Source organism: Dromaius novaehollandiae, chromosome 10 (assembly GCF_036370855.1).
Source record: "Dromaius novaehollandiae isolate bDroNov1 chromosome 10, bDroNov1.hap1, whole genome shotgun sequence".
Classification (NCBI taxonomy): domain Eukaryota; kingdom Metazoa; phylum Chordata; class Aves; order Casuariiformes; family Dromaiidae; genus Dromaius; species Dromaius novaehollandiae.
In genome coordinates, this window is record NC_088107.1 from 1,110,947 (window position 1) to 1,129,624 (window position 18,678).

Sequence of the window (18,678 nt, forward strand, 5' to 3'; positions counted from 1 at the left end):
GCTGACCAGGCGGCCCTGCAGCCTCCTCCAGCAGCTGCACCCGCAGCCCCCGCACAGCCCCCCACGCACCTCCGGCGGGGACGTCCACCCACCCGTCCGCACGCGCGCAGCATGCCATCGTGCTGCAAGACTGGGTCAGAAATACATTTCTGGGGATCAAACTGCAGGAACCCCCTGCCAGCAAGGAGCTGGCCGGCGTGGCAGGGCTGCCGCGCAGACGGCCCGCGCTCCCCGTCCCCGTGCGGATGGCAGAGCGGGAATAACGGGAAGCCCTTCTGGCTTCTCCCAGCTACGGCTCCGCAGAGCCCTTTGGAGCAACAGGGGAAGCACAGGCATCTCTGGCAGCTAACATGGAGGTGGCCGCGGCTGCTGCCCACCCCGTGCCTCGGGGTTTGAGAGGGTGAGTTTGACTTTTGTAACTGCTGCCCTCCTTGAGGGACATCGGCAAACGCGGGTGCATTTGACGGAGGCCTTGGTGCAGAAGGGGGTTTCCCAAACCCTGCACCGAGGCTGGGAGAGAAGCTGCTCCCCGCGTTGCCCCTCGTGGTCCCAGTCTCGAACCCCTGCGGCCCACGTCAGCACGCCGGGCTGCCCCCGGCCCCTTCCCTCGTGGGAACCAGCCCAGGCGCCGGCTCCCAGCCCCGCGTGGGGAGGAGGACGCAGAAGGCAGCCCAGTGGGGAAGGGGAGGGAGGAAGAGGAGAAGAAAGCGGCCAGGGACGCAGAGGCCCGCAGTCCCGGGGAGGGGCAGCGCAGGAAGCCCCTGCCGCGGCGGCCGCGTGGTGCCGGCAGCGCTGCCCTGCACGAGCCCGGCCAGGGCGACGCGCGGGGCAGGCTCCGGTTTGCTCTCCAAGAAATTCTTGAAATGGTCCCCTTCCCGCCAGAGGGTCAGCCAGGCTGGAGAGCAGCCATCTGATGTTTGTTTGGTTTCTCTAAAGCTCTTTTGTTTCAATCAACCTGGCTGTTTCAATCAACAAAGGCTGAGGAGCAACCGGCGCAGTAACAGGACACCAAGCCAAGAGGAAAGAGCCGATAAAGCGCGGACTCCCTGCCGCTGAGCGCAGCGGGGGGTTACGGGATATTTATGACCTCAGCAGATGTTTCTTTTTTTCTTTTTTAACCTACTGAAACCAAAGACCAAAGAATTTCTAAGGCAAATGCCAGCAGACTGCTCTGATGTGTCTCCTAGGCTGTGATGTAGAACATAGCACCGGCTATGAGCACTTTCTCAACACCGTGTTTTGCTGATTTTGCCACAACCTGCCTGTCCCAGATGCCTGCCATGGCCGGCGGTGCTGCACCCCAGAAGAGGGGTCCCAGCCCTGCCTCACACGGTCCTGTCAGCGTTTACATCTTCTAGACGGAGAAACAGATCGGGGACTAACAACGAAAAAGTGATTTCCGATGGCATGTGCTGCACCGCTGGAGTTCTGTACACGCCCGTGACGAGGGGATACGCGGGGGCTCATCCGCCCCTCTGCTGCGCTCACGGGCGTCACAGCCCGGGCCGGGGCAGGACACTCACCCGTGCCGCACGTGGCGGTGCACGTCGTCCAGGAGCCGTACCGCCAGAGGAACTCGGCCTGCTCCACCTCGTTCTCGCTCTCCGGCTCCCGTTGGATGGTGTACTGGTAGCGGACGCCCGGGTTAGTTTCCTGAAACAGCAGCTGTGGGGAGACAGCAGACCATCAGAGAGGTGGTTTGTCCAGAGAAATCAGGGTTGGCTCTTGCAGTCAAGGGGCTTTTCAGCACTGTGTGTCGGTCCGGAGACAACAGAGCACTGGTGCGGCCACAGCCCACCCAGCGCGGCCGTAAGGGACGTCATTCCCCGGCCCGCTCTGGAGGAGAGCAGTCGTTGTCCCCTCTTACTTTCTGCTGGCAGGGCAGCGGCGGTGTGGCTGCTACCCCAGCAGTAGCACACACCCGTCTGAGAAACAGAGCAAACACCAGCAAACGGCCAAATCAGGGTAAAAGCGATGGAACTGCCCCAAGGGACCCCGCTGAGCTCATTAGGCTTGTGTAAAAGTAAGAGAATAACAAAACAATAACAATAAGAGAATTGATAACTGCCAGGACTTTGGTTTTATGTCTCCCTTGACAAAGAGCCTGGAAGGACTCCCCCGATAACCCTGTTCTGTCCCACGGCCAAGCGCAGGCCCATCCAAGGACCTTCTCAAGGTTCAGCATGCCGTGGGTCCCTCCTGGTGAAGGCTCGGAGGAGGCTGTCTGCTGAAAGCTCTGCTAGGAGCCCAGGTAAGCGTGGCTCTGAAGCGGTGCAGATGGCCCACACCCTCCCTGGAGCGTGACTCCCCTGCGGGCTCACAGACCCAGCGCCCTTCGAGCACTTCACTCACTTTCCAGCAGCAACCCAGGGCTTTCCCTGCGGGTTGCCGTGCTCAGCACACACCAAAAACCCGGCTGGGCAGATACGGCTCCTCACCAAGCAGATACCAAAACAGCCGCAGAGCAGAGCTCAAGCGCGTCTGCTGAGCCGCGAGCAGACAGCCCGGCCGGCTTGGCCCGTGCCCGTACGCAGCCGGGGCGCAGCGGAGCTTGGGGCAGGGCGTCCCAACCGCCTTGGCTCCAGAGCCCACGTTAGTCCAGATTTGCACCTCTAACTTGCTGAGAATGTGTCAGGCAGCAGCAGGCTAGTGCAACCGGGCTGGATCTGGCCCTGCAGCCCGACGTGCACCCTTGCACCGTGCACAGCAACAGCGTGGCCTCATCTCCGTCCTGCAGTAAGACATTCCCAGAGTAACTTCTGACCTGCTGCGGTCTAAGAACGGCTGCGGCAAAGAGGAAATAACTGACACGCAGCCAGCCCCAAGCAGTATTTGGCTGGCGAAATACACTCGAAGGAATTTCATTAATTTCTCCCCACTTGAAATGCGATTCTTGCTGTTTTCAAAATGAACGAAGCAGCTTCTACAGCAGTTCATATAAATGCAGCCCAAAGCACCTCCAGCACCAATCAGCGCTCGTGGAAGCCTGTGAGTTTAGCCTTGTTTTTCTAGTCTAAGTGCTCCCATTATTGCCAAAGCTTTGTTGTTCTTGGAGCTTTGGCAGGAGAGAGGGCATCTTTCCAAAACCTCTTCATGAATATGGAAACATTTTTGTCAAAAGGTTTTAATCAGGTTACAAATCCCAGACAGCTTTCTAGAGATTTTCTGGTGTTGTGCACGCCAGTGATCACATTAACAGGGGAAAGCAACGCTTGGAGCAAGACGAACTGAGGATCCCTCTCACATTTTTTCCTGAATGTCTGCTAAAACCATTTCTGTGACACAAATGCGAAAAGCAAAGTCCTTGGCCGCTTGACTTTGTCAGGTGTGACTCCAGGGGCAGCTCGTGCAAGGAGGGCTGGCGTTTGTGAGAGCACAGCCGGGCTCAGACGCTGAGCCTCAACTGCAGGGCAGAAGCAGCAGCACGGGGGTCGGCTCCTGGCTGTCTGCTGCGACATACCCACCTTGCCAGCTGCCTGGCCCTGGCCCTGCCACAACCCTTCTGTAGGTCAGACATGCTCATACCCTGGGTGCTGAGCCTCGCTCAGGCTCACATGCTATAAGAGGTTGCAGTAAACCAGGTTAAGTCTGGCCGGGGGAGCCCTGCTCCTCCTGCGGCCGACGCACAGCCCTATCTCTGCTCGTTCCCAACGGCGGAGGCCTTTGGCTGTGCGGGACCCAAGCGGAGCATGGTTCTGAACGTCTCCTGCCAACGCGTGGCTGAACCAGGCAGACCTGGCCCGTAGCCGGGACGTAAGATGTGCTGCACAGCCACTCTCCTCCCCTTTGCTCAGCGCGGGGTATCCCGGCACGGGGAATGCTGGATACGGCACTCCCTTTGCTCTCCAGCATGGCTCTGGCTGGGATGCAAGGTTTTTTGGCACACATAAGAAAAGAAAAGTTTGATGCTTCATATCCCAGGGCAGATCTCTGTCAGCCACTGCTGCCATTCCCTCTTCACCACAGCAATCCACAGAGGAGGCAAATGCAAACAGAAATCAGCCAGGAAATCTGGACTCTGCAGAATTACAAAACCCAAAACTTCCAAGAGCTCCCTCTTTCCTCTCCCCAGATAAGTGAGCTCAGGCTGCAGCTCGCTAAGGGAATCTCTTATTTCCTTCTTCTGTTGCACTAATTAGGGCAGAACACCCAGGAGAGGCAATCATCATCTTCATTTATCAAGGGGTAGTTAAAAGGGAAAAAACAAGGTTAAAATACAGTCATCAAGCAAACCTCCAGGGCCCAAGTGTAATTCACTCATATGTCCTGTTTGGTTTGATTTCAAAGACACATTTTTACACTGCACATTGTGTAATCCTTTGAGACGCTTATTGTCCGGATTTGTAACTGCAGTGGTCAAAAATGACCAGATCTTGTACCACAAGAAATTTCCATCTGGTCCTGGCTGTGCCATAGTCACTGCAACAATTCCCACGGGCTTCTCTTGGGGAAGAACTGGCTGCGTGGGCATGAGGATGTTGGCTCTCAAAAGCTCTGCGTTAACTGGCAGACTCCTCACTATTAACTCACCCTGGCTGTCATTTCCAGGGGTAAAAGGCATGTCAACAGCAGCAGAAAACGGCTTCCTGGAAACCCGCATGGGAATAACTGCCCTAAACTCATGGCGCCTTGTTACCTTTCAGCCGGCTTCTGCACAGATATTTATAACCCCTGCAAAGCTGTGCAAACCTCATTAAAATATAAGCCATGCTGAAAAATAATCCCCCTGGCAACTCTTTTCCATGGAAATAAGGTGAAAATTAATAGAGTAGGATTTATTTGCAAAATAGGGCAATTTTCAGATAAGCACCAGAACTCCTGCTACTGCAATTCAGAAGGGGTTTAGTGAGATTCAAGCAGGGCTCTGACGAAGAGTGACACACCAGACGTGAATTTGAGAAAAGGCTTCCTGGGGACAAAGGACAACAGAAGTGAGTTTGGACTGCCTGGGCCGCTCACTGGGAAGCCTCGGATACTTGGGAAAGTAACTTTTCTTTTAGAAATCATGAGTAACTTACCAGCTGCAGGGAAACTAATATGCATTCTCATTATGTCGGAAAACACAAAGACTCTCCTGCCGACCCGGAGGTATTGGGATCGTTAGAGTAAACAGTTCACTCAAGAAATAAATAAACTCTGAAATTCATTAACTGCTAAATCTGCTCCCTTGACAGTCTGCTCTACGCAGAGAAGTCTTCTCAAGTGAACACTGTTTGTGAGCAGGAGACGGGTGGATGCCCCCCTCACTTCTACCATCCTGAAAATACATTTGTGCAATGGTGTTTTCTTATGTATTGCATTTTTGGACTATGTGGTTAATTGTAACCTCTCCTGTCCAGAATCAGCTTTTCACTTTAGGCACAGGGACATGTCCCAGGTTTTCTTTCCACTGCCAGTGGCCAACAAAAGGCAGTGTCACTCCCAAGATGGATGCTAGCCTCATTGAAGCCTCAGGATCTGATGAAAATAATGACCTCTTCTGGGGGGAAAAGTAGCTTAATGGAAATTCCTATATGGAAAAAAGGATAAAACTGAAATTTCTTGTTTGTTTGTTTCAGGCAATTTCAAATTATCCCTCTGGATTTTTAAATTCTGCCTCAAGCATTTTTATGATGAAGCAGAGCCTGACCTGCAATGCCCTTGACAGCATCATCCGTGTTTTAGACTTGCCTGTGTACCCAGCGGGGAACGGGAACCGAGTGTGATTCATGCCTCACAGCAAAGGGCCGTGCTTCTTGCCAAGGCCCGAGGCAACGCAGAGGCTGGCGAGGTGCCGCTGCTGAGTGCGCTCCGTCGCAGGGGGACGATGGTGGGCCACCCTCCCGAAGCGATGCGCGGCACCGCGACGCAGCAGCCCCGTAACTCCTCACCGTACGCACCTGGGAGGGGGGACACGGCCGCAGGGCTGCTCCCAAACCCCACTTTCACTGGCAGGCTCATTAGCCCTGCTAGAAACATTGCGATCTCTTCCCCTGCTCCTGATAAGATATGGAAAAGACCTCAGGAAACAGGCTATTTCTTTTCATATTCTTTCTCCTACGTAAATATTTTGAGGAATGCTGCAGACTGGACTAGCTTCATCTGGAAAGAACGTGGGCCAGATCCACCCACTAATTTTGAAAGAGGCACTGCAGGCCAGTGGTATCTTTTTGGCTGCTGATCACGTTTGCTCCCAGCGGTCGGGCCGTTCGTGGCATACACATCCCTGAGCTACCGGCCCCATCCCTCATCCTTCAACTGGGGACAGAGGTGAGTTGCTTCTGCTTTTTTGAGCTTCAGTGTCCCAATAGGCTAAATAATCCCATTTTAAGTGCCATGATGGACCACCTGAGCACAGCCCTGCCATGTACCCTGACCATGACCAGCAAGAGCCCAGACAATACCTGGATCCACACGGGCTCCACGGTGGGCCCTGGCGATGTGAGGTTCTCCCAGTTTCCAGTCCTCGCATAGGTAAAGGTGGTCCCGGCCACTCTGTAATCCCCGTTCCACTGGATGGTCCAGCCACCATTCAGGAAATACTTCTCTGGGTCTTCACTCCGCAGGGCGAGAAAATTTCCAGCTTCTGCAACTTCTTCAATCCTGATCTCTCGGGCTCCAACTGGGATAATCCCAATATCAACATACCCTGGGAACATAACTGAACATCAGTCTCAGGCCAATCAAGGAATACTGTGCCAGGCACATTCAATTCTTCAGGTTTTGCTGCCAGCATCATATCAATCGCTATATCTTTGTGACTGTGCGGCGGGTTCTATTCCTCTACAGTGGGCAACAAATGCTGTTTTGCACTGAACTTAGTCATGTTCTCTGCTGGGAGAGTCCATCACAGCATGAAGCACTTCTCACAAGAGCACTGGCAAGGCATTTACCATACTTTCACTGTGCCCTTGTCAACCCCCAAAATCCTCTTAAACCTTTTTGAAATGGCTCCAGCCTGCACAGATTTGTTTTCAGTACATTTTTCTTCCAAGGAGCAAGAAGTGGAAAGATAATCAACTCCACACCTCCCTGTGCTACTGCTCAAATCCTATCTGAGCAAAATGAACAGGTTTGGATTAAAAAAGATTCCAAATCAACAGCACCAGTGAGCCTGGCTTTTACTTCTGAGTGCAAATCAAATAAATAAGATAGAAAGGAAACTGTATTTCCCTCAGTTTCCTGAATGTCCCATCCATAGCTCTGAGGAACAACGGCACTTGCTAAGCAATCTGCCTTCTCTATATGTTGCCTCCACTCTCCCACAAGGAAATTCCCGCAGCAATGTAACCAAAGGGTTTTTGTTTGCAAACCAACCTCCCTGTCACCCTGCGCTGCTGATAAAGGGGAAAAGAAGCTCTACAGACCATGGGTGTTTGTTTTAAGGAAATCATTTAAAACAACAATCCACTTTTCCCCTCTCAAACAGTCATGAGCTTTGTTTTTGCCCAAACTCCATTTTGTCCACCTGACTGGTTCGCACTGAAGTGTTTGGTTACTAGGGGGCTTAGGCAGACTGCTAAAAGTCCTGGGCATACTGCTGTATTTTCTTTCTTAAGGGAGTGTAGCTTCTGTCTGCATCACTGCATAAAATCTGAGTTAAGCCCCAGAGTAGCCATCTGAGACACTGGCCACCCCTGTTGCACAGGAGGGGAAAGCCAAGCCTGCGGACAGGCGATGGCCTCTCTGTGCAGACCCTGCCCTCACGCTGTGTATGCAAGAGCTTGTCCTACCAGCTGAGTAGGCAGGCTGCCCGCCCCAGGGAACGGCTACGGATGCCACGGTCACCGGCAGGATCTGTCGGAGCATGCCGCCGCTCCCACGGCTCCTCCAGTCAGCGGGACCAAATTTAACCCACGGGATTCCCAAGGCAGAGGATTCCTGCCTCCGCAATCCCAGGCCCTTTGCAATGGTGGCATGGGCCTCCTGTGTGCAGGATCTGACCCGTCTGCCCATCGAAGCAGCCTTACTCCATCTCATCACTGCCCTACCCCTTGTGTCCTGCCCCTTTGCCCTGGAGTAGGAGCTGGGTTTTACCCTGGCACCCGTCGCGTTGCTCTTGCTGGGCCAGGAACACGACCGCCCACAGGCACCAGTGCAGAGAGGACCGTGCCACGCAGCCTTACCCAGCCCCTCGCTGTCCTCAAACATCTTCTTCACGGTCTGGCAGGTGGAACCGTTGCCGTGACACACGCCACACCGGTCCTCGACCGCATTGGAGTCGATCTCGTAGTCACAGCCCACGTTCTGGAATACAAAGCCCGGGATCAGGCTGCCGCTGCAGGGCCAAACAGCACGAGGACCCAAGCTGAGGTGCTCTGCCCGCTCAGGAGCTTTACTATGGGATCAACAGTCAAACACAGGAAATAACAGCAAAGACAAGAACCAGCTTCGATGGGGAAATATTCATCCTTAATGAGGGGAAATAAGGAACACGGACTGGATTGTTACTCACACAAGCTGCAGTCCCTCCTGGGAAGGGGCAGTGATACATCTAAGCAGGCTGCAATACTTGTTTCTGACTCTTTAATGTATGCTGGCAGTCTTTCCATTTTATTCATGCTTCTTTGAAAAGCAAGACCCATATCTTGTTTTTACCTTTTCCTATTCTGCTCTTCAGTCCAGAATTCCCTGGACAGCAGAGCCTGACGATGTGAGTTAAACACTGTGCTTAGCTGGGAAAGCCTCCTGGGTTTTGGCCCTGCTAGTTCTGTTTTAAAATATTTCCAGAGAATATTTTTATATTCTGCCAAAGTTCTCCACACCTCCTACCCAGGTAGCTGCCAAATCCCTTGATCTTCACAGAGCAATAGACTCCACTTGATTTTGCACAATAAAAGCCAAAGCGTAATATCCCAAGGGTCTTTCCAGGTTCTGTGCCAACGGGGAGCCTTTAGTCTTAGCTCCAAGAGGAAATATCCATGGAGCCACTTGCATACACATATTAGGGAAGGAGCGTTATTTTTGCTACTGCAATAGCCTGTAGTGAGCCAGGTTTAACGCTGGTGTCGATGCCAGCAGCAGGCTTTCAGGACTTTCTGTGTGCAGTTAGTTCTGACTAAATATATTGACATCTGCAGAGAGCTGCCGAGTCTCACTCTTTTGTACGTGCCAAGTAAAAATCATGACCCTTGAGCTATCCCTCAAGCCAGTGCCTGCACATCTGTGAGCTGCAGCCTTTGAAGTAACTTATAGCCTATTAAAGGAGGAAATGGGACCTTCTCAAAGTCTCCTGCTGTGCAGAGCAATTGCCACTGGGGCTGTGACTGGTGCTACCGGCGACAGTCAGGAAGAGGAAGAAGTTTCCACGGATGTTTTTTATATAACAGACTGCAAGGAAACTTGCTTATTGAGTATGTTCCCTGCTGCTCTTTGTGCTGCATGGAGCACGAAGGCCCTCGGCAGCCCCCCAGAGCTCTGGGAAAGCCTTTGAGCGCTAGTGTTGCTCAGCAATCCTCTTTTTCCCATAGCCGAAACAGACCCGCACGGGCGGCACCCTGCTTCCTCCCCTGAGTCTCTTCATTGCTCTCTCCCATGGGCAGCCTTGAGACATCGGCACATTCAAACATGTGCTGGAAATCAACCTCACAGCTGCCACAGAGCTGCTGGCAAGCTGCAGCGGGGAGATAAGGACTTGCCTTTTGCTCCTTGCCATGGAGATGTTACTTTGCTATACATTTCCCCTCTCTAAGTGCCGTAGGTTGAGTTCACTTCTAAGACAGAGGACCAGCTTTCCAGCCGGCATCAACACAGGCTGCTTAGAGCTGCAGACTCGCCCACTTTCTTAAGACTCATTTGACTCATAGGCAAAGCAAACAGCAGAAGCTTTTTCCAGGCTCAGTTTTGCAGCCCCACACTGCAGCAGGCATGGCCGGGAATTCACCTGCTGCAGGACGAGGAGAGGCATCTGCATCCCTGGCAGCACCGCTGCTGCATCCCTGGGCAGGCTGCCTGTCCTGCGGCAGCTCCACAGCAGCACGAGCCTCCTGCAGCCACACGGGGTCCTGTCTCTTACTGATAGTTGGTGGAGCTTGTTTTTATTAATTATAATGTTTGGGAAGATCTGGAGGTCAAAGCACTCTGGGAAAGAGAGACATCTTGGCAGCGTGCTGCAGGAGCATGCTGTGGTCACAGCAGCAGAAACCCTTGCGCTAAGAGCCGCAGGGTTTCTGAGGCAGATCCTTGCTCTGCCCACGAGCCGCTGCTCAGAGCTGCAAGCTGGAAGCTGAGGAATAAAAGTGTCACTTCTGTAGCCATGCCACATCTCCCGGCGCCAGGGCCGAGCGGGAAACGGGCTCTGGGAAGGTGTGCAGCCAGGAGGGCAGCCTGCGAGCTGCAGCAGGTGCGAGTCCTGCAGCTGCAAAAGGAGAGGCTCCCCCAGGGACAGCGAGTCCCCCCGGGAGAGTGTACCTCTTTGCAAAAAGCAGACATAAATGTGCCTGTCCTCCCAGAGACGTGGGTTTCAGCCTTGAAGAAGATATGACCGTGACTAGTATTTTTCTGAGAAGTCTTTCAGAGATCATGTTTATCTAAGGCTACAGCAGACCTGACCCCTGAATGAGGGTGTGATCCCTACCATTTTCCAGACTCAAAGAAAACAGGGCCAGAAAGTGAGATCTAGCCCCTGCCCCAGGGCAGGATCAGCCCCACCAAACACCAGTCTGGAGAGTTGCTGGTCTGCTACTGCCTAAAACCCCAAAGATGGAAGTTTCAGTGTTTTGCTTTGTGCACGTCCAGAAGCATTTCTCACCTCTACATTAAACCTTCCCTGCTGCAATGTAAATCCACTCTACCTTGTCCTATTCCCAGGAGATGCAGAGAACAGTCTCTCTTTTTACAGCAACCTTTGGCATATCTGAAGACTCAGTGTCTCCCCTCAGCATTCGCTATTCAAAATGCGCGGTTTTTCTAACCTTCCCTCATCAGTGTTTCCTCTAGATCTTTGCTCACTTTTGTGCCTTTTCTCCTCCGAAGCCTCTCCTGTCCGCTGCAACTCTTCCGAAGTGCAGCACCCAAAGCGCACGCAGCGCTCCAGCTGAAGGCCTCCCAGCGCCCAGGGAAGCAGACGGGCTATTCCCTGCCCCGTCCGAGTGTGCAGCTCCCTGGCTGTGCAGAGCTGTCAGCTTCTCACGAAGAAAATAACAATCCCGAAGGAAGAACAAATCCCACGGACCCAGCTGTCCCCAGAGGCGGGTCAGCGCTGGGAGCGGCTGCCAAGGCAGGGTGAGGAATCTCCACTGCCGAAGGCCTCCGGGAGCAGCTCGGGCCAGCATCGGCCAGCATGGGCTGTGCGAGAGCCACCCCTGCTCCCGGACCAGGACAGGCTGGGTGACTGCAACACATCCTTTCTATATCTCTGACTATTCTGAAATAAAACCATTCCTCCTTATTTTCTTGTTTTCGTATTCTATTTCCCTGGAGCCAAAACAGAGGCTTAAATACTGCCATATTTTACATCTCAGGCAATCTCATGTAAATAAGGAAAAGTCACTCTCATTTCCATACAGAAAAACAGTAATAAAATTTGTCAGTTAATGTTTGCTTGGAGGACAGCAGGCAGAGCCCCTACAGCCATCCCCTCCTCAAACACAGCGGATGCAGCTAACAGGCACTTTATTTAAAATAATTTGAGGATCGTTTTTGTTTACTAAGTTTCTGGGCAGATTCATAGGCACAAACATAACAGGGTCTTTCTGAGTGCTCATATAAGGGTGAATTACAAAATGAGTGAACTCAGCCTCTTGGTGAACGTAAAAAGCAGACATTGTCTGCCTAAGAAATGGATAGAGCACGTCTACCGGCATTTCCCATGTTACGGGACTGCTCCTTGGTTAAACGTGGCTCTGCCATGCCCCGGCTCCCTGCTCGGGCACCTGGAGGGGCTGGGTGCAAGGCGTACCTTACAGATCCCGTTGATGCACATGTCCCGGCTTGCATTCATTTCGTAACACGGAGTCCCATCGATGACAGCATCCCGCAGCTTTTCTGCAAAGTATTCATCTTCTGGCCGGCAGTGCAGCTCGCATGGATTAACTGAGGAAGCAAACAGACAGTAAATAAACCTGACAAGCCGGGGGATCTGCACACTTTCTTCTGTCTCCTGTTTTCTCCAGCAGCACTGCCCTGTCACAGTCCCTGGACTCACACTGACAGGATTCACCTTCATTCTAAATAACCATCTCTGAAAACATAAATTAACCCTGCAAACCCAGCCACAGACTCTTAATTTAAAATACAGTATAAATACTCCGGAGGAGCGGTGGAAAAGAAAGGCAAATCCTTTACAGGTAGTCATTACAGATTCCAGACATGAACAGCAAAAATAAATCCTTAGCAAAAATCTATTTAAGATTTTTAATTGGCATTGCAAATTGAAACCTTGCAGCAGGTTTTATCTTGGACTCACTGTTGTTTGGCACTGGCGTCCACTTGTATAGTTTTCCTTTATAGAGCATGGGATTGAACTGGCTGCACTGGATCTGGCGGAAGGATGGCTTGTCGGGGGGACATGGTTTAACATTGCAAATCCGGAATCGCTTTCGTTCCCCAAGGCAGTATCTGCCCCCATACTTCGGCCTATTAACAGAAGGGAAAAGGAAAGGCAAACACATACTGCAGATGAGGATGAAACTTTTTCATAGATAAAGAAGGGCTAATTTTTCAGGGTTTTTTTGGACCTGCTGTTAATGTTTGATCTCCTTAGGCTGGGTCAAACATGATTCCACCTGAAGTCAACGGGGAACCTGCTCACAGGTTATACAGACCAATCTACTGTGACTTTCTTATAAGAAAGTTATATATGAAACCAACAACCCTTCCAGAATAACCCCAAATCCACAAAGCAAGCCTCTAAGTGACAAGAAAGCACGCCCCACTATAACTGCTTTCTAAATTAATGCCCTTGCCGACGGTGGAGTCGGCAGGCTGTGCCAGAGGACCATGCAGGATGAGAACTTGGCCTCCTCACGGTTTACTGACACTGCGGATCAAAGGTCGCTTTTGCTAAGTGAAGGCTGTCAAGCTGAATGTCTGCACCGAAGGACCCAGCTCTCTTGCCAAGATGTTGCCGTGCTCCCCCCAAAAGGGAAACACGGTTTGCTGTCCAGGGAGAGGACTCTGCTCCTTTGGACAAAGTCCGTTGCTCCTCTTCGGCGGTCTCTGGTAACAAACAAGCCCATGGAGCTCTGAGCAGAAACCAGCTGAATTCCAATTAAAAAATAACGAAGCTTCATTCTAGTATGGTTTCTCCCTCCCTGCCTCTAGCCTGGATTAAACAATTGCTGCATTCAGAAGCAACCTTCCCAAATCTGACCTGCCTGGAGAAGGAAGCTTGAGGCCCTGCCAGTGCCTATTTTTTGGCAGGTGTGAGGGCACAGGGGGGCTTGCTCTGCCTCACCTCCCCTTCAGCTCAGTTCGGGCTGCACAGAGCGAGCCGGAGCTGCATGGAGGGGCAGCAGTCCCAGCCAGCTCGCAAATGGGCTGTCGCAGAAGGAAAAGCTCTGAGCACCCCCGGGCTGTGCAAGGACCAGCCTCACTGGGCCCATCCGTGTAAGTCATGTCTGAGCCGAGCTCTGCCTGCCGTTACCTGTGCACTCACCGTCAAAGCGCAGAACGTGGTGCAGGTTTTTCCTAGAAGAAATCGGACTATAACATCAACATCACATCTGGGGCCTGGACACACGTGAATTAGCTGAAAGTCAGGTGCACACCTTCTGAATGTCCCAGCAGGAAACCCCCAGGGAACCCAAGGAGGAGAGGCACAAGGGCCTGATCCAGAAACAGGGACCAGACAGGCTTCCACCAGTGTCAGCGGCTTTTGGATCGAGATCTAAAAGCTGTGGGGCTTGTCTCACTAATAATAGTCCTGATTGAGTATATTAAAACAATATGCAGGCAAAACAGTGTATTTTAAACAGCACATGTTATTTTTACTTTATTTTTCTTACTCTTTCATTTAGCATGCTATAAATAGCCCAAGAAACATGCTAGTCTTTAGTGGAAGAGGCAAAAGACAAAGACAGCTACTTCAAATGAATTTGGATTGAAGGATCTTGTAGGAATATGTACAGACTATTGACAGAATGCACATACGAAATGTTATTTATAATAACAATGTTGAGATATCAGCTCCCTAGCTTATGGAAGGTGACAGAGTCTTTAGAGTGCAGTTGACTTCCCTCCGGCTGCTGTTTGTTGTTTACATTTCACTTCCTTCATGCAACGAGAGCTGTCTAATCCAATCTGCGATTGTTTCTCATCAGATTCGCTTTGTTGTTCTCAGACGTTAGCGCAACACTGCGATGGCCAGGCTGCAGCGTCGCAGGGAAGGGGGGTGCTTTTCTTTTTATCAGTGCACCTATTTGCTTCATGAAAGGATCAAACACACCAAAAAAGGGACAAGTGAATCAGTCATTTTTGCAAGTCCTCTATGAAGACTCTAGAGGTTCATACCTATATTTTGAGCCTTGTCCCTCTTGATTGTCCCTCCTTAATGTTGCAAATATGGCCAATTTTATAGCCCTCATTTATAATGCTATAAAAGCAGTTATTAAAGTTAAGTGTCACTGGCAACATTCGTGCCTGAAGCCTTCCTACCTCCTGTAATTGCAGTCAGGCATCGCTGCCTCCTCAGGGACACTGACCTCAGCTCCGCACACCCACAACTGACGGGCAATTGCCATTCCTCAAGGAGGAAAAACTGGCTGCCTCCATTCCCCAGGGAATGAAAACATCTGTTTTACCATCCTGGCTGTTACAACCTGATGAGATTGCTTTGGCTGACAGCACAGATTGATGTAACCGTAATTCTCCCCAGCTTCCCACACGTTTACCTGAAAATGATCCCACTGCTTGAAGCACTTTAACAGATACTCTCTTTTTTCAAGAATTGTATTTCCAAGTGAGTAACTGAAAGCCACAGACACAAACTCTGTTCTCTTGTTATACTAGTGTTGGCAGGCATTCATCTTCTCAGAGCAATGACTGCTCAGAGCTTCCCCGGGCTCGTGCTCCTGCCCACAACATTAGGCTGTTGCCTGTTTCGTGGCTGGTTTAGAAAAGCTGCTCTCCGTGGCTATCAAGGACGGCTTTCTGACTCTGCTTTGCTCCTACTCCTGGCAAAACAAGTGGCAAATCTGCCACTGCTGAGCTGAGAGCTGGGCTGTGGCAAGTCCCCCCCACTTCCCTCCCCAAGCCTAACGTCCTGTGACGGGGACTGAGGCACTCTGGGCAGCTCTGTTTAAAATTACCTCATTACAGCAACCTTGCAGCTAACCAGGCTGCTTTTGTTCACCTCTGCAACAGCGTCTCTGTGGGGAGGGCTTTGGGGTCTGAAACCCTTATATGCTAAAACCAATTTCTGGCTACAATACTTAATTCTGCTCTCAAGCGAGATGCAGCTGTGCTAAGGTAGCACTGGAGAGACTTCTGCCAGTGGGGATACTTTGCCAACGCTTTCCTAACAGTTCTGCAGATGGTCTTGCAGTTTCCCTTGCCCCATCAGAGACGTCCCCGTGTTTTCCACTGTTTTCCAGACTGCCACGGGCTCTGCACTTGGCCAGCCTGGCCGGGGAGAGGGACCGTGAGCAACATCTGCACCCTGGCAAGCCAAAAGGTCTGTCGTTCGTGCATGTTACAGGCACCAAGAAGAAGCTAGACACAACTGCACGTTTTGCTAATTGAGAAAAAGGTTAAACTTTATAATCTATCTCATCTGAATTCATCGGACCTGATCCTGTTCTCTGTCTGGGATTCGTAATAGGTGCTGCTCTACTGTAAAAACACTGACATGCCCAATAGTACAGCAGAGCTGGGCTCACCGTAACTATTTGTTTATAAGCCAACAGGATTCAGATTTTGCAGGATGCATTCCCAAAACTTACAACTATTTTACAATGCAATTAAGAACTGCTTAATTGACAGTGCTTGGTGACATCCAAATGTTTTCTAGAAAAGAGCCTTCTGACTGTTTTGTCTCTAAAATTCCTATGAAAATCTCTCAGCATTTTCAGCTGCCCTCTCCCTCTCTCTACCTTGCTCTGGAGAAACAACAACACAGACTGATTGCAGTTTTGGCCGTCCAAGCAGAGATGCAAAGGTCGGCTGATCAATGGGGCACAGCTCCTGACCACAACAAGAGTGGACGCATGCTTATAGGAGCTCTATATAAAACCACCCTTGGCCCATCCAGCTTTGGTTTCCACGCTGGATGCTCTCTGACTGTTTCAACACAGTAACGCAACCTGTCGAGGACTGGAAGACTGAAGCACAGGTCAAACATGAACAAGTGTCCAAAGCAGAGAAATCTCACAAGACATCTATTTAGAAGAAATATATTTCTTAAGGTTTTTGTTTTTCCATGCTCATGTTTTCTAAATGATAGAAACAGAAACACTCTGTATATATGAGACTATAAATTCTCACTTATTTACCAGGATACTTCTTTCCAAATATAATTCTTTCCAGTATTTTTAAAGTAAGAGGCACTTTAAAAAGGAGCAATAGGTTTTTCTCATATGCCAACAGACGACGAAAACACCACCTTTTCTTGACGCTTGCCATTTTGCCAGGTTGGTTTGGTCACAGCACTTTCTATGGCCCACGTCCCCTATGACCTTATGAAAATTACATTTTCCCTCATCAATTAAATCTGGGCACACTGTGGTGAAGAAAAAAAAACTAATTATTATTTTATGGCTAGGTTTACATAACCTTCCTTTAGGAAATACCTAAAGGAGCAAGAATTACCCAATGCATACATTTGTTCACTTAATCCAAAGGGCAAAGCTGAAGATTTACCTACAGTGGCCAAAACAAACAACTCCCTGGGGGAAATTCTGCTGCTTTTACAGTGTTTGCTCTCCTACATGCCTGCAGCTGTGTTTAAAACACTCTGTAAACTACAATTGCACTTCTGTCACAAAACTCATGTCAAACATAAACCTAGCTCTTGACCTAGGAAAGAGATTACATAGCACTTTTTTAAACAGTTCAATACCATGTGTTAAAAACAATGTACCCAAGAAAGAAGTTAGGCAGAAAACACATCTGGGCTCACTAGATATCCTTTTTTAATTTTCAAATCTCTTTAAGCCATTGAAAACTGAGTGCCACTAGAAAATTCAGTAAGGGCATAAAGCAGCTCTTGGCTTCATGCTCAGTTACTCTTGGGAATCTCGGGAGAACTCGCACATGTGTCTAAAACACCCAGTGAGGAAACGCTGGTGAGGAAAGCATCGACACCCAGAGGGCTCAGCTGCATCATCAGGTTGGCAAGCGGGAATGGTGGCAAGGAGCAGGACTGGAAGGATGGACTGCTGTGAAAATGGCACCGCGAGAGGCTGGCAGCGGCCGCCTGCCTCCTTCCAGAGCCTGCTTTCCCCCCGCACTGCTGCTGTTCTTCCCTGGCAGGGAGAGCTTTTGGGAGCCTTCCTGCCTCGTGTCCTGAGCATGCCGTTGTCTTTTAAGCTGTGCTTGACACTGGGGCATTTAATTTAATGGAAACTCCATCACAAACTGGTGGCATGTCACAGCTCAGATGCCTTCAGCTCATTTTCTCACCTTGTTCACAACGCCCCTTTTCTCCCTCCTGTCGCAGATATCTCCCTGACACCTGGGCAATCCAGAGGGATTCACTTCTAATCCAATACAACATTGATTTGGCAAGAAGACAGACATCTGGGGAGCAGATGTGCCAGCCTAGAATTACCGGCTAGACAATGCTACTTCACAATCAGTTATTTAGATACTTCCACTAGAGAGTCACCTTTCCTATGCCAGATTTGGCTGCTGCATCAGTGAAGTCTGATAGGAGAGAACTTCCCACTTTGCATCACAGCTCATTATAACTTGCACAGAAATTGCTCGTGGAAAGCAAAGGGGTGATAAACAGCAATGGAATTTTTCAAAATTATTCTGAATCAGGATCAAAGCACATTTATCTTTCTTTTCTGTCACTAAAAGACACTGAATGTGTCTTACACTTACAAGCATTGAGTCTTTGTGCTTTGTTTGAATCACATTCCAAATGCCTTCTGCCTGCATGTAGCAGAAGCAATGTATATGTGAAAGGAGACACAGAAAACTCTATACTTCCACAGGCTTTCTGCTGCCCAGATGGCTGCATAACCCTGTGAAATGAATTGCCTGTGGTGTTTCAAAAGAATATTGTTCTAAAAGATAACTGAATAATGATACCACTCATCTGTACAGTTTTGCTGTGTAATGCAAAAATGGGTTAGGACCAAACCAGTCAGATGATGGCGGCAGACTTTTCCAGGTGATAAGAAAGTATTGGGTTCCTCTAAATGCAGCTCAGGGGGAGCCAAACGAATAGCTTGTATAATAACCGGGGCGAGGGAGCATTAGCTTACGTGGGGTTGTTGCACTGCCTTTCTGCGTTCTGCACACCAGCGCCGCAGGTCCGTGAACAAGAAGACCAGGAACTCCAGGATCCCCAGCTGCCATCGATAGCATCAGGACGGTAACCCACTTGCACACACTCTCCGTTGAAGCACCACTGTAAAGAGACCAGCCAGAAGAAGGGAAAGCAAGGTTTAATGATAGGATCACCACGTACCGATTGACACTGACGCAGAGATCCTTGCCTCAAGGAGCACTAAAGCCCAGCGCTCCTGCTCTGAAAATCCATGCTTCCTTCACACCAAGATGCTTGAAGGTCAGCTAAGCTCTGCCAGAGCC

General features: G+C 50.4%; 1 protein-coding gene across 2 annotated transcripts in view; it reads right to left on the reverse strand.

Moving 5' to 3' along the window:
- The window catches only part of ADAMTS7 (ADAM metallopeptidase with thrombospondin type 1 motif 7), a 78,773-nt gene that overhangs the window by 34,982 nt on the left and 25,113 nt on the right, over nucleotides 1-18,678 (reverse strand). For both annotated transcript variants that reach the window (XM_064517807.1, XM_064517808.1), the window contains 6 exons: nucleotides 18,351-18,496; nucleotides 12,386-12,555; nucleotides 11,879-12,012; nucleotides 8,106-8,226; nucleotides 6,384-6,628; nucleotides 1,524-1,665 (listed from right to left, as the gene is read on the reverse strand). In XM_064517807.1, the coding sequence (XP_064373877.1) occupies nucleotides 1,524-1,665; nucleotides 6,384-6,628; nucleotides 8,106-8,226; nucleotides 11,879-12,012; nucleotides 12,386-12,555; nucleotides 18,351-18,496 (958 nt within the window). The remainder of the gene's footprint in view (nucleotides 1-1,523; nucleotides 1,666-6,383; nucleotides 6,629-8,105; nucleotides 8,227-11,878; nucleotides 12,013-12,385; nucleotides 12,556-18,350; nucleotides 18,497-18,678) is intronic.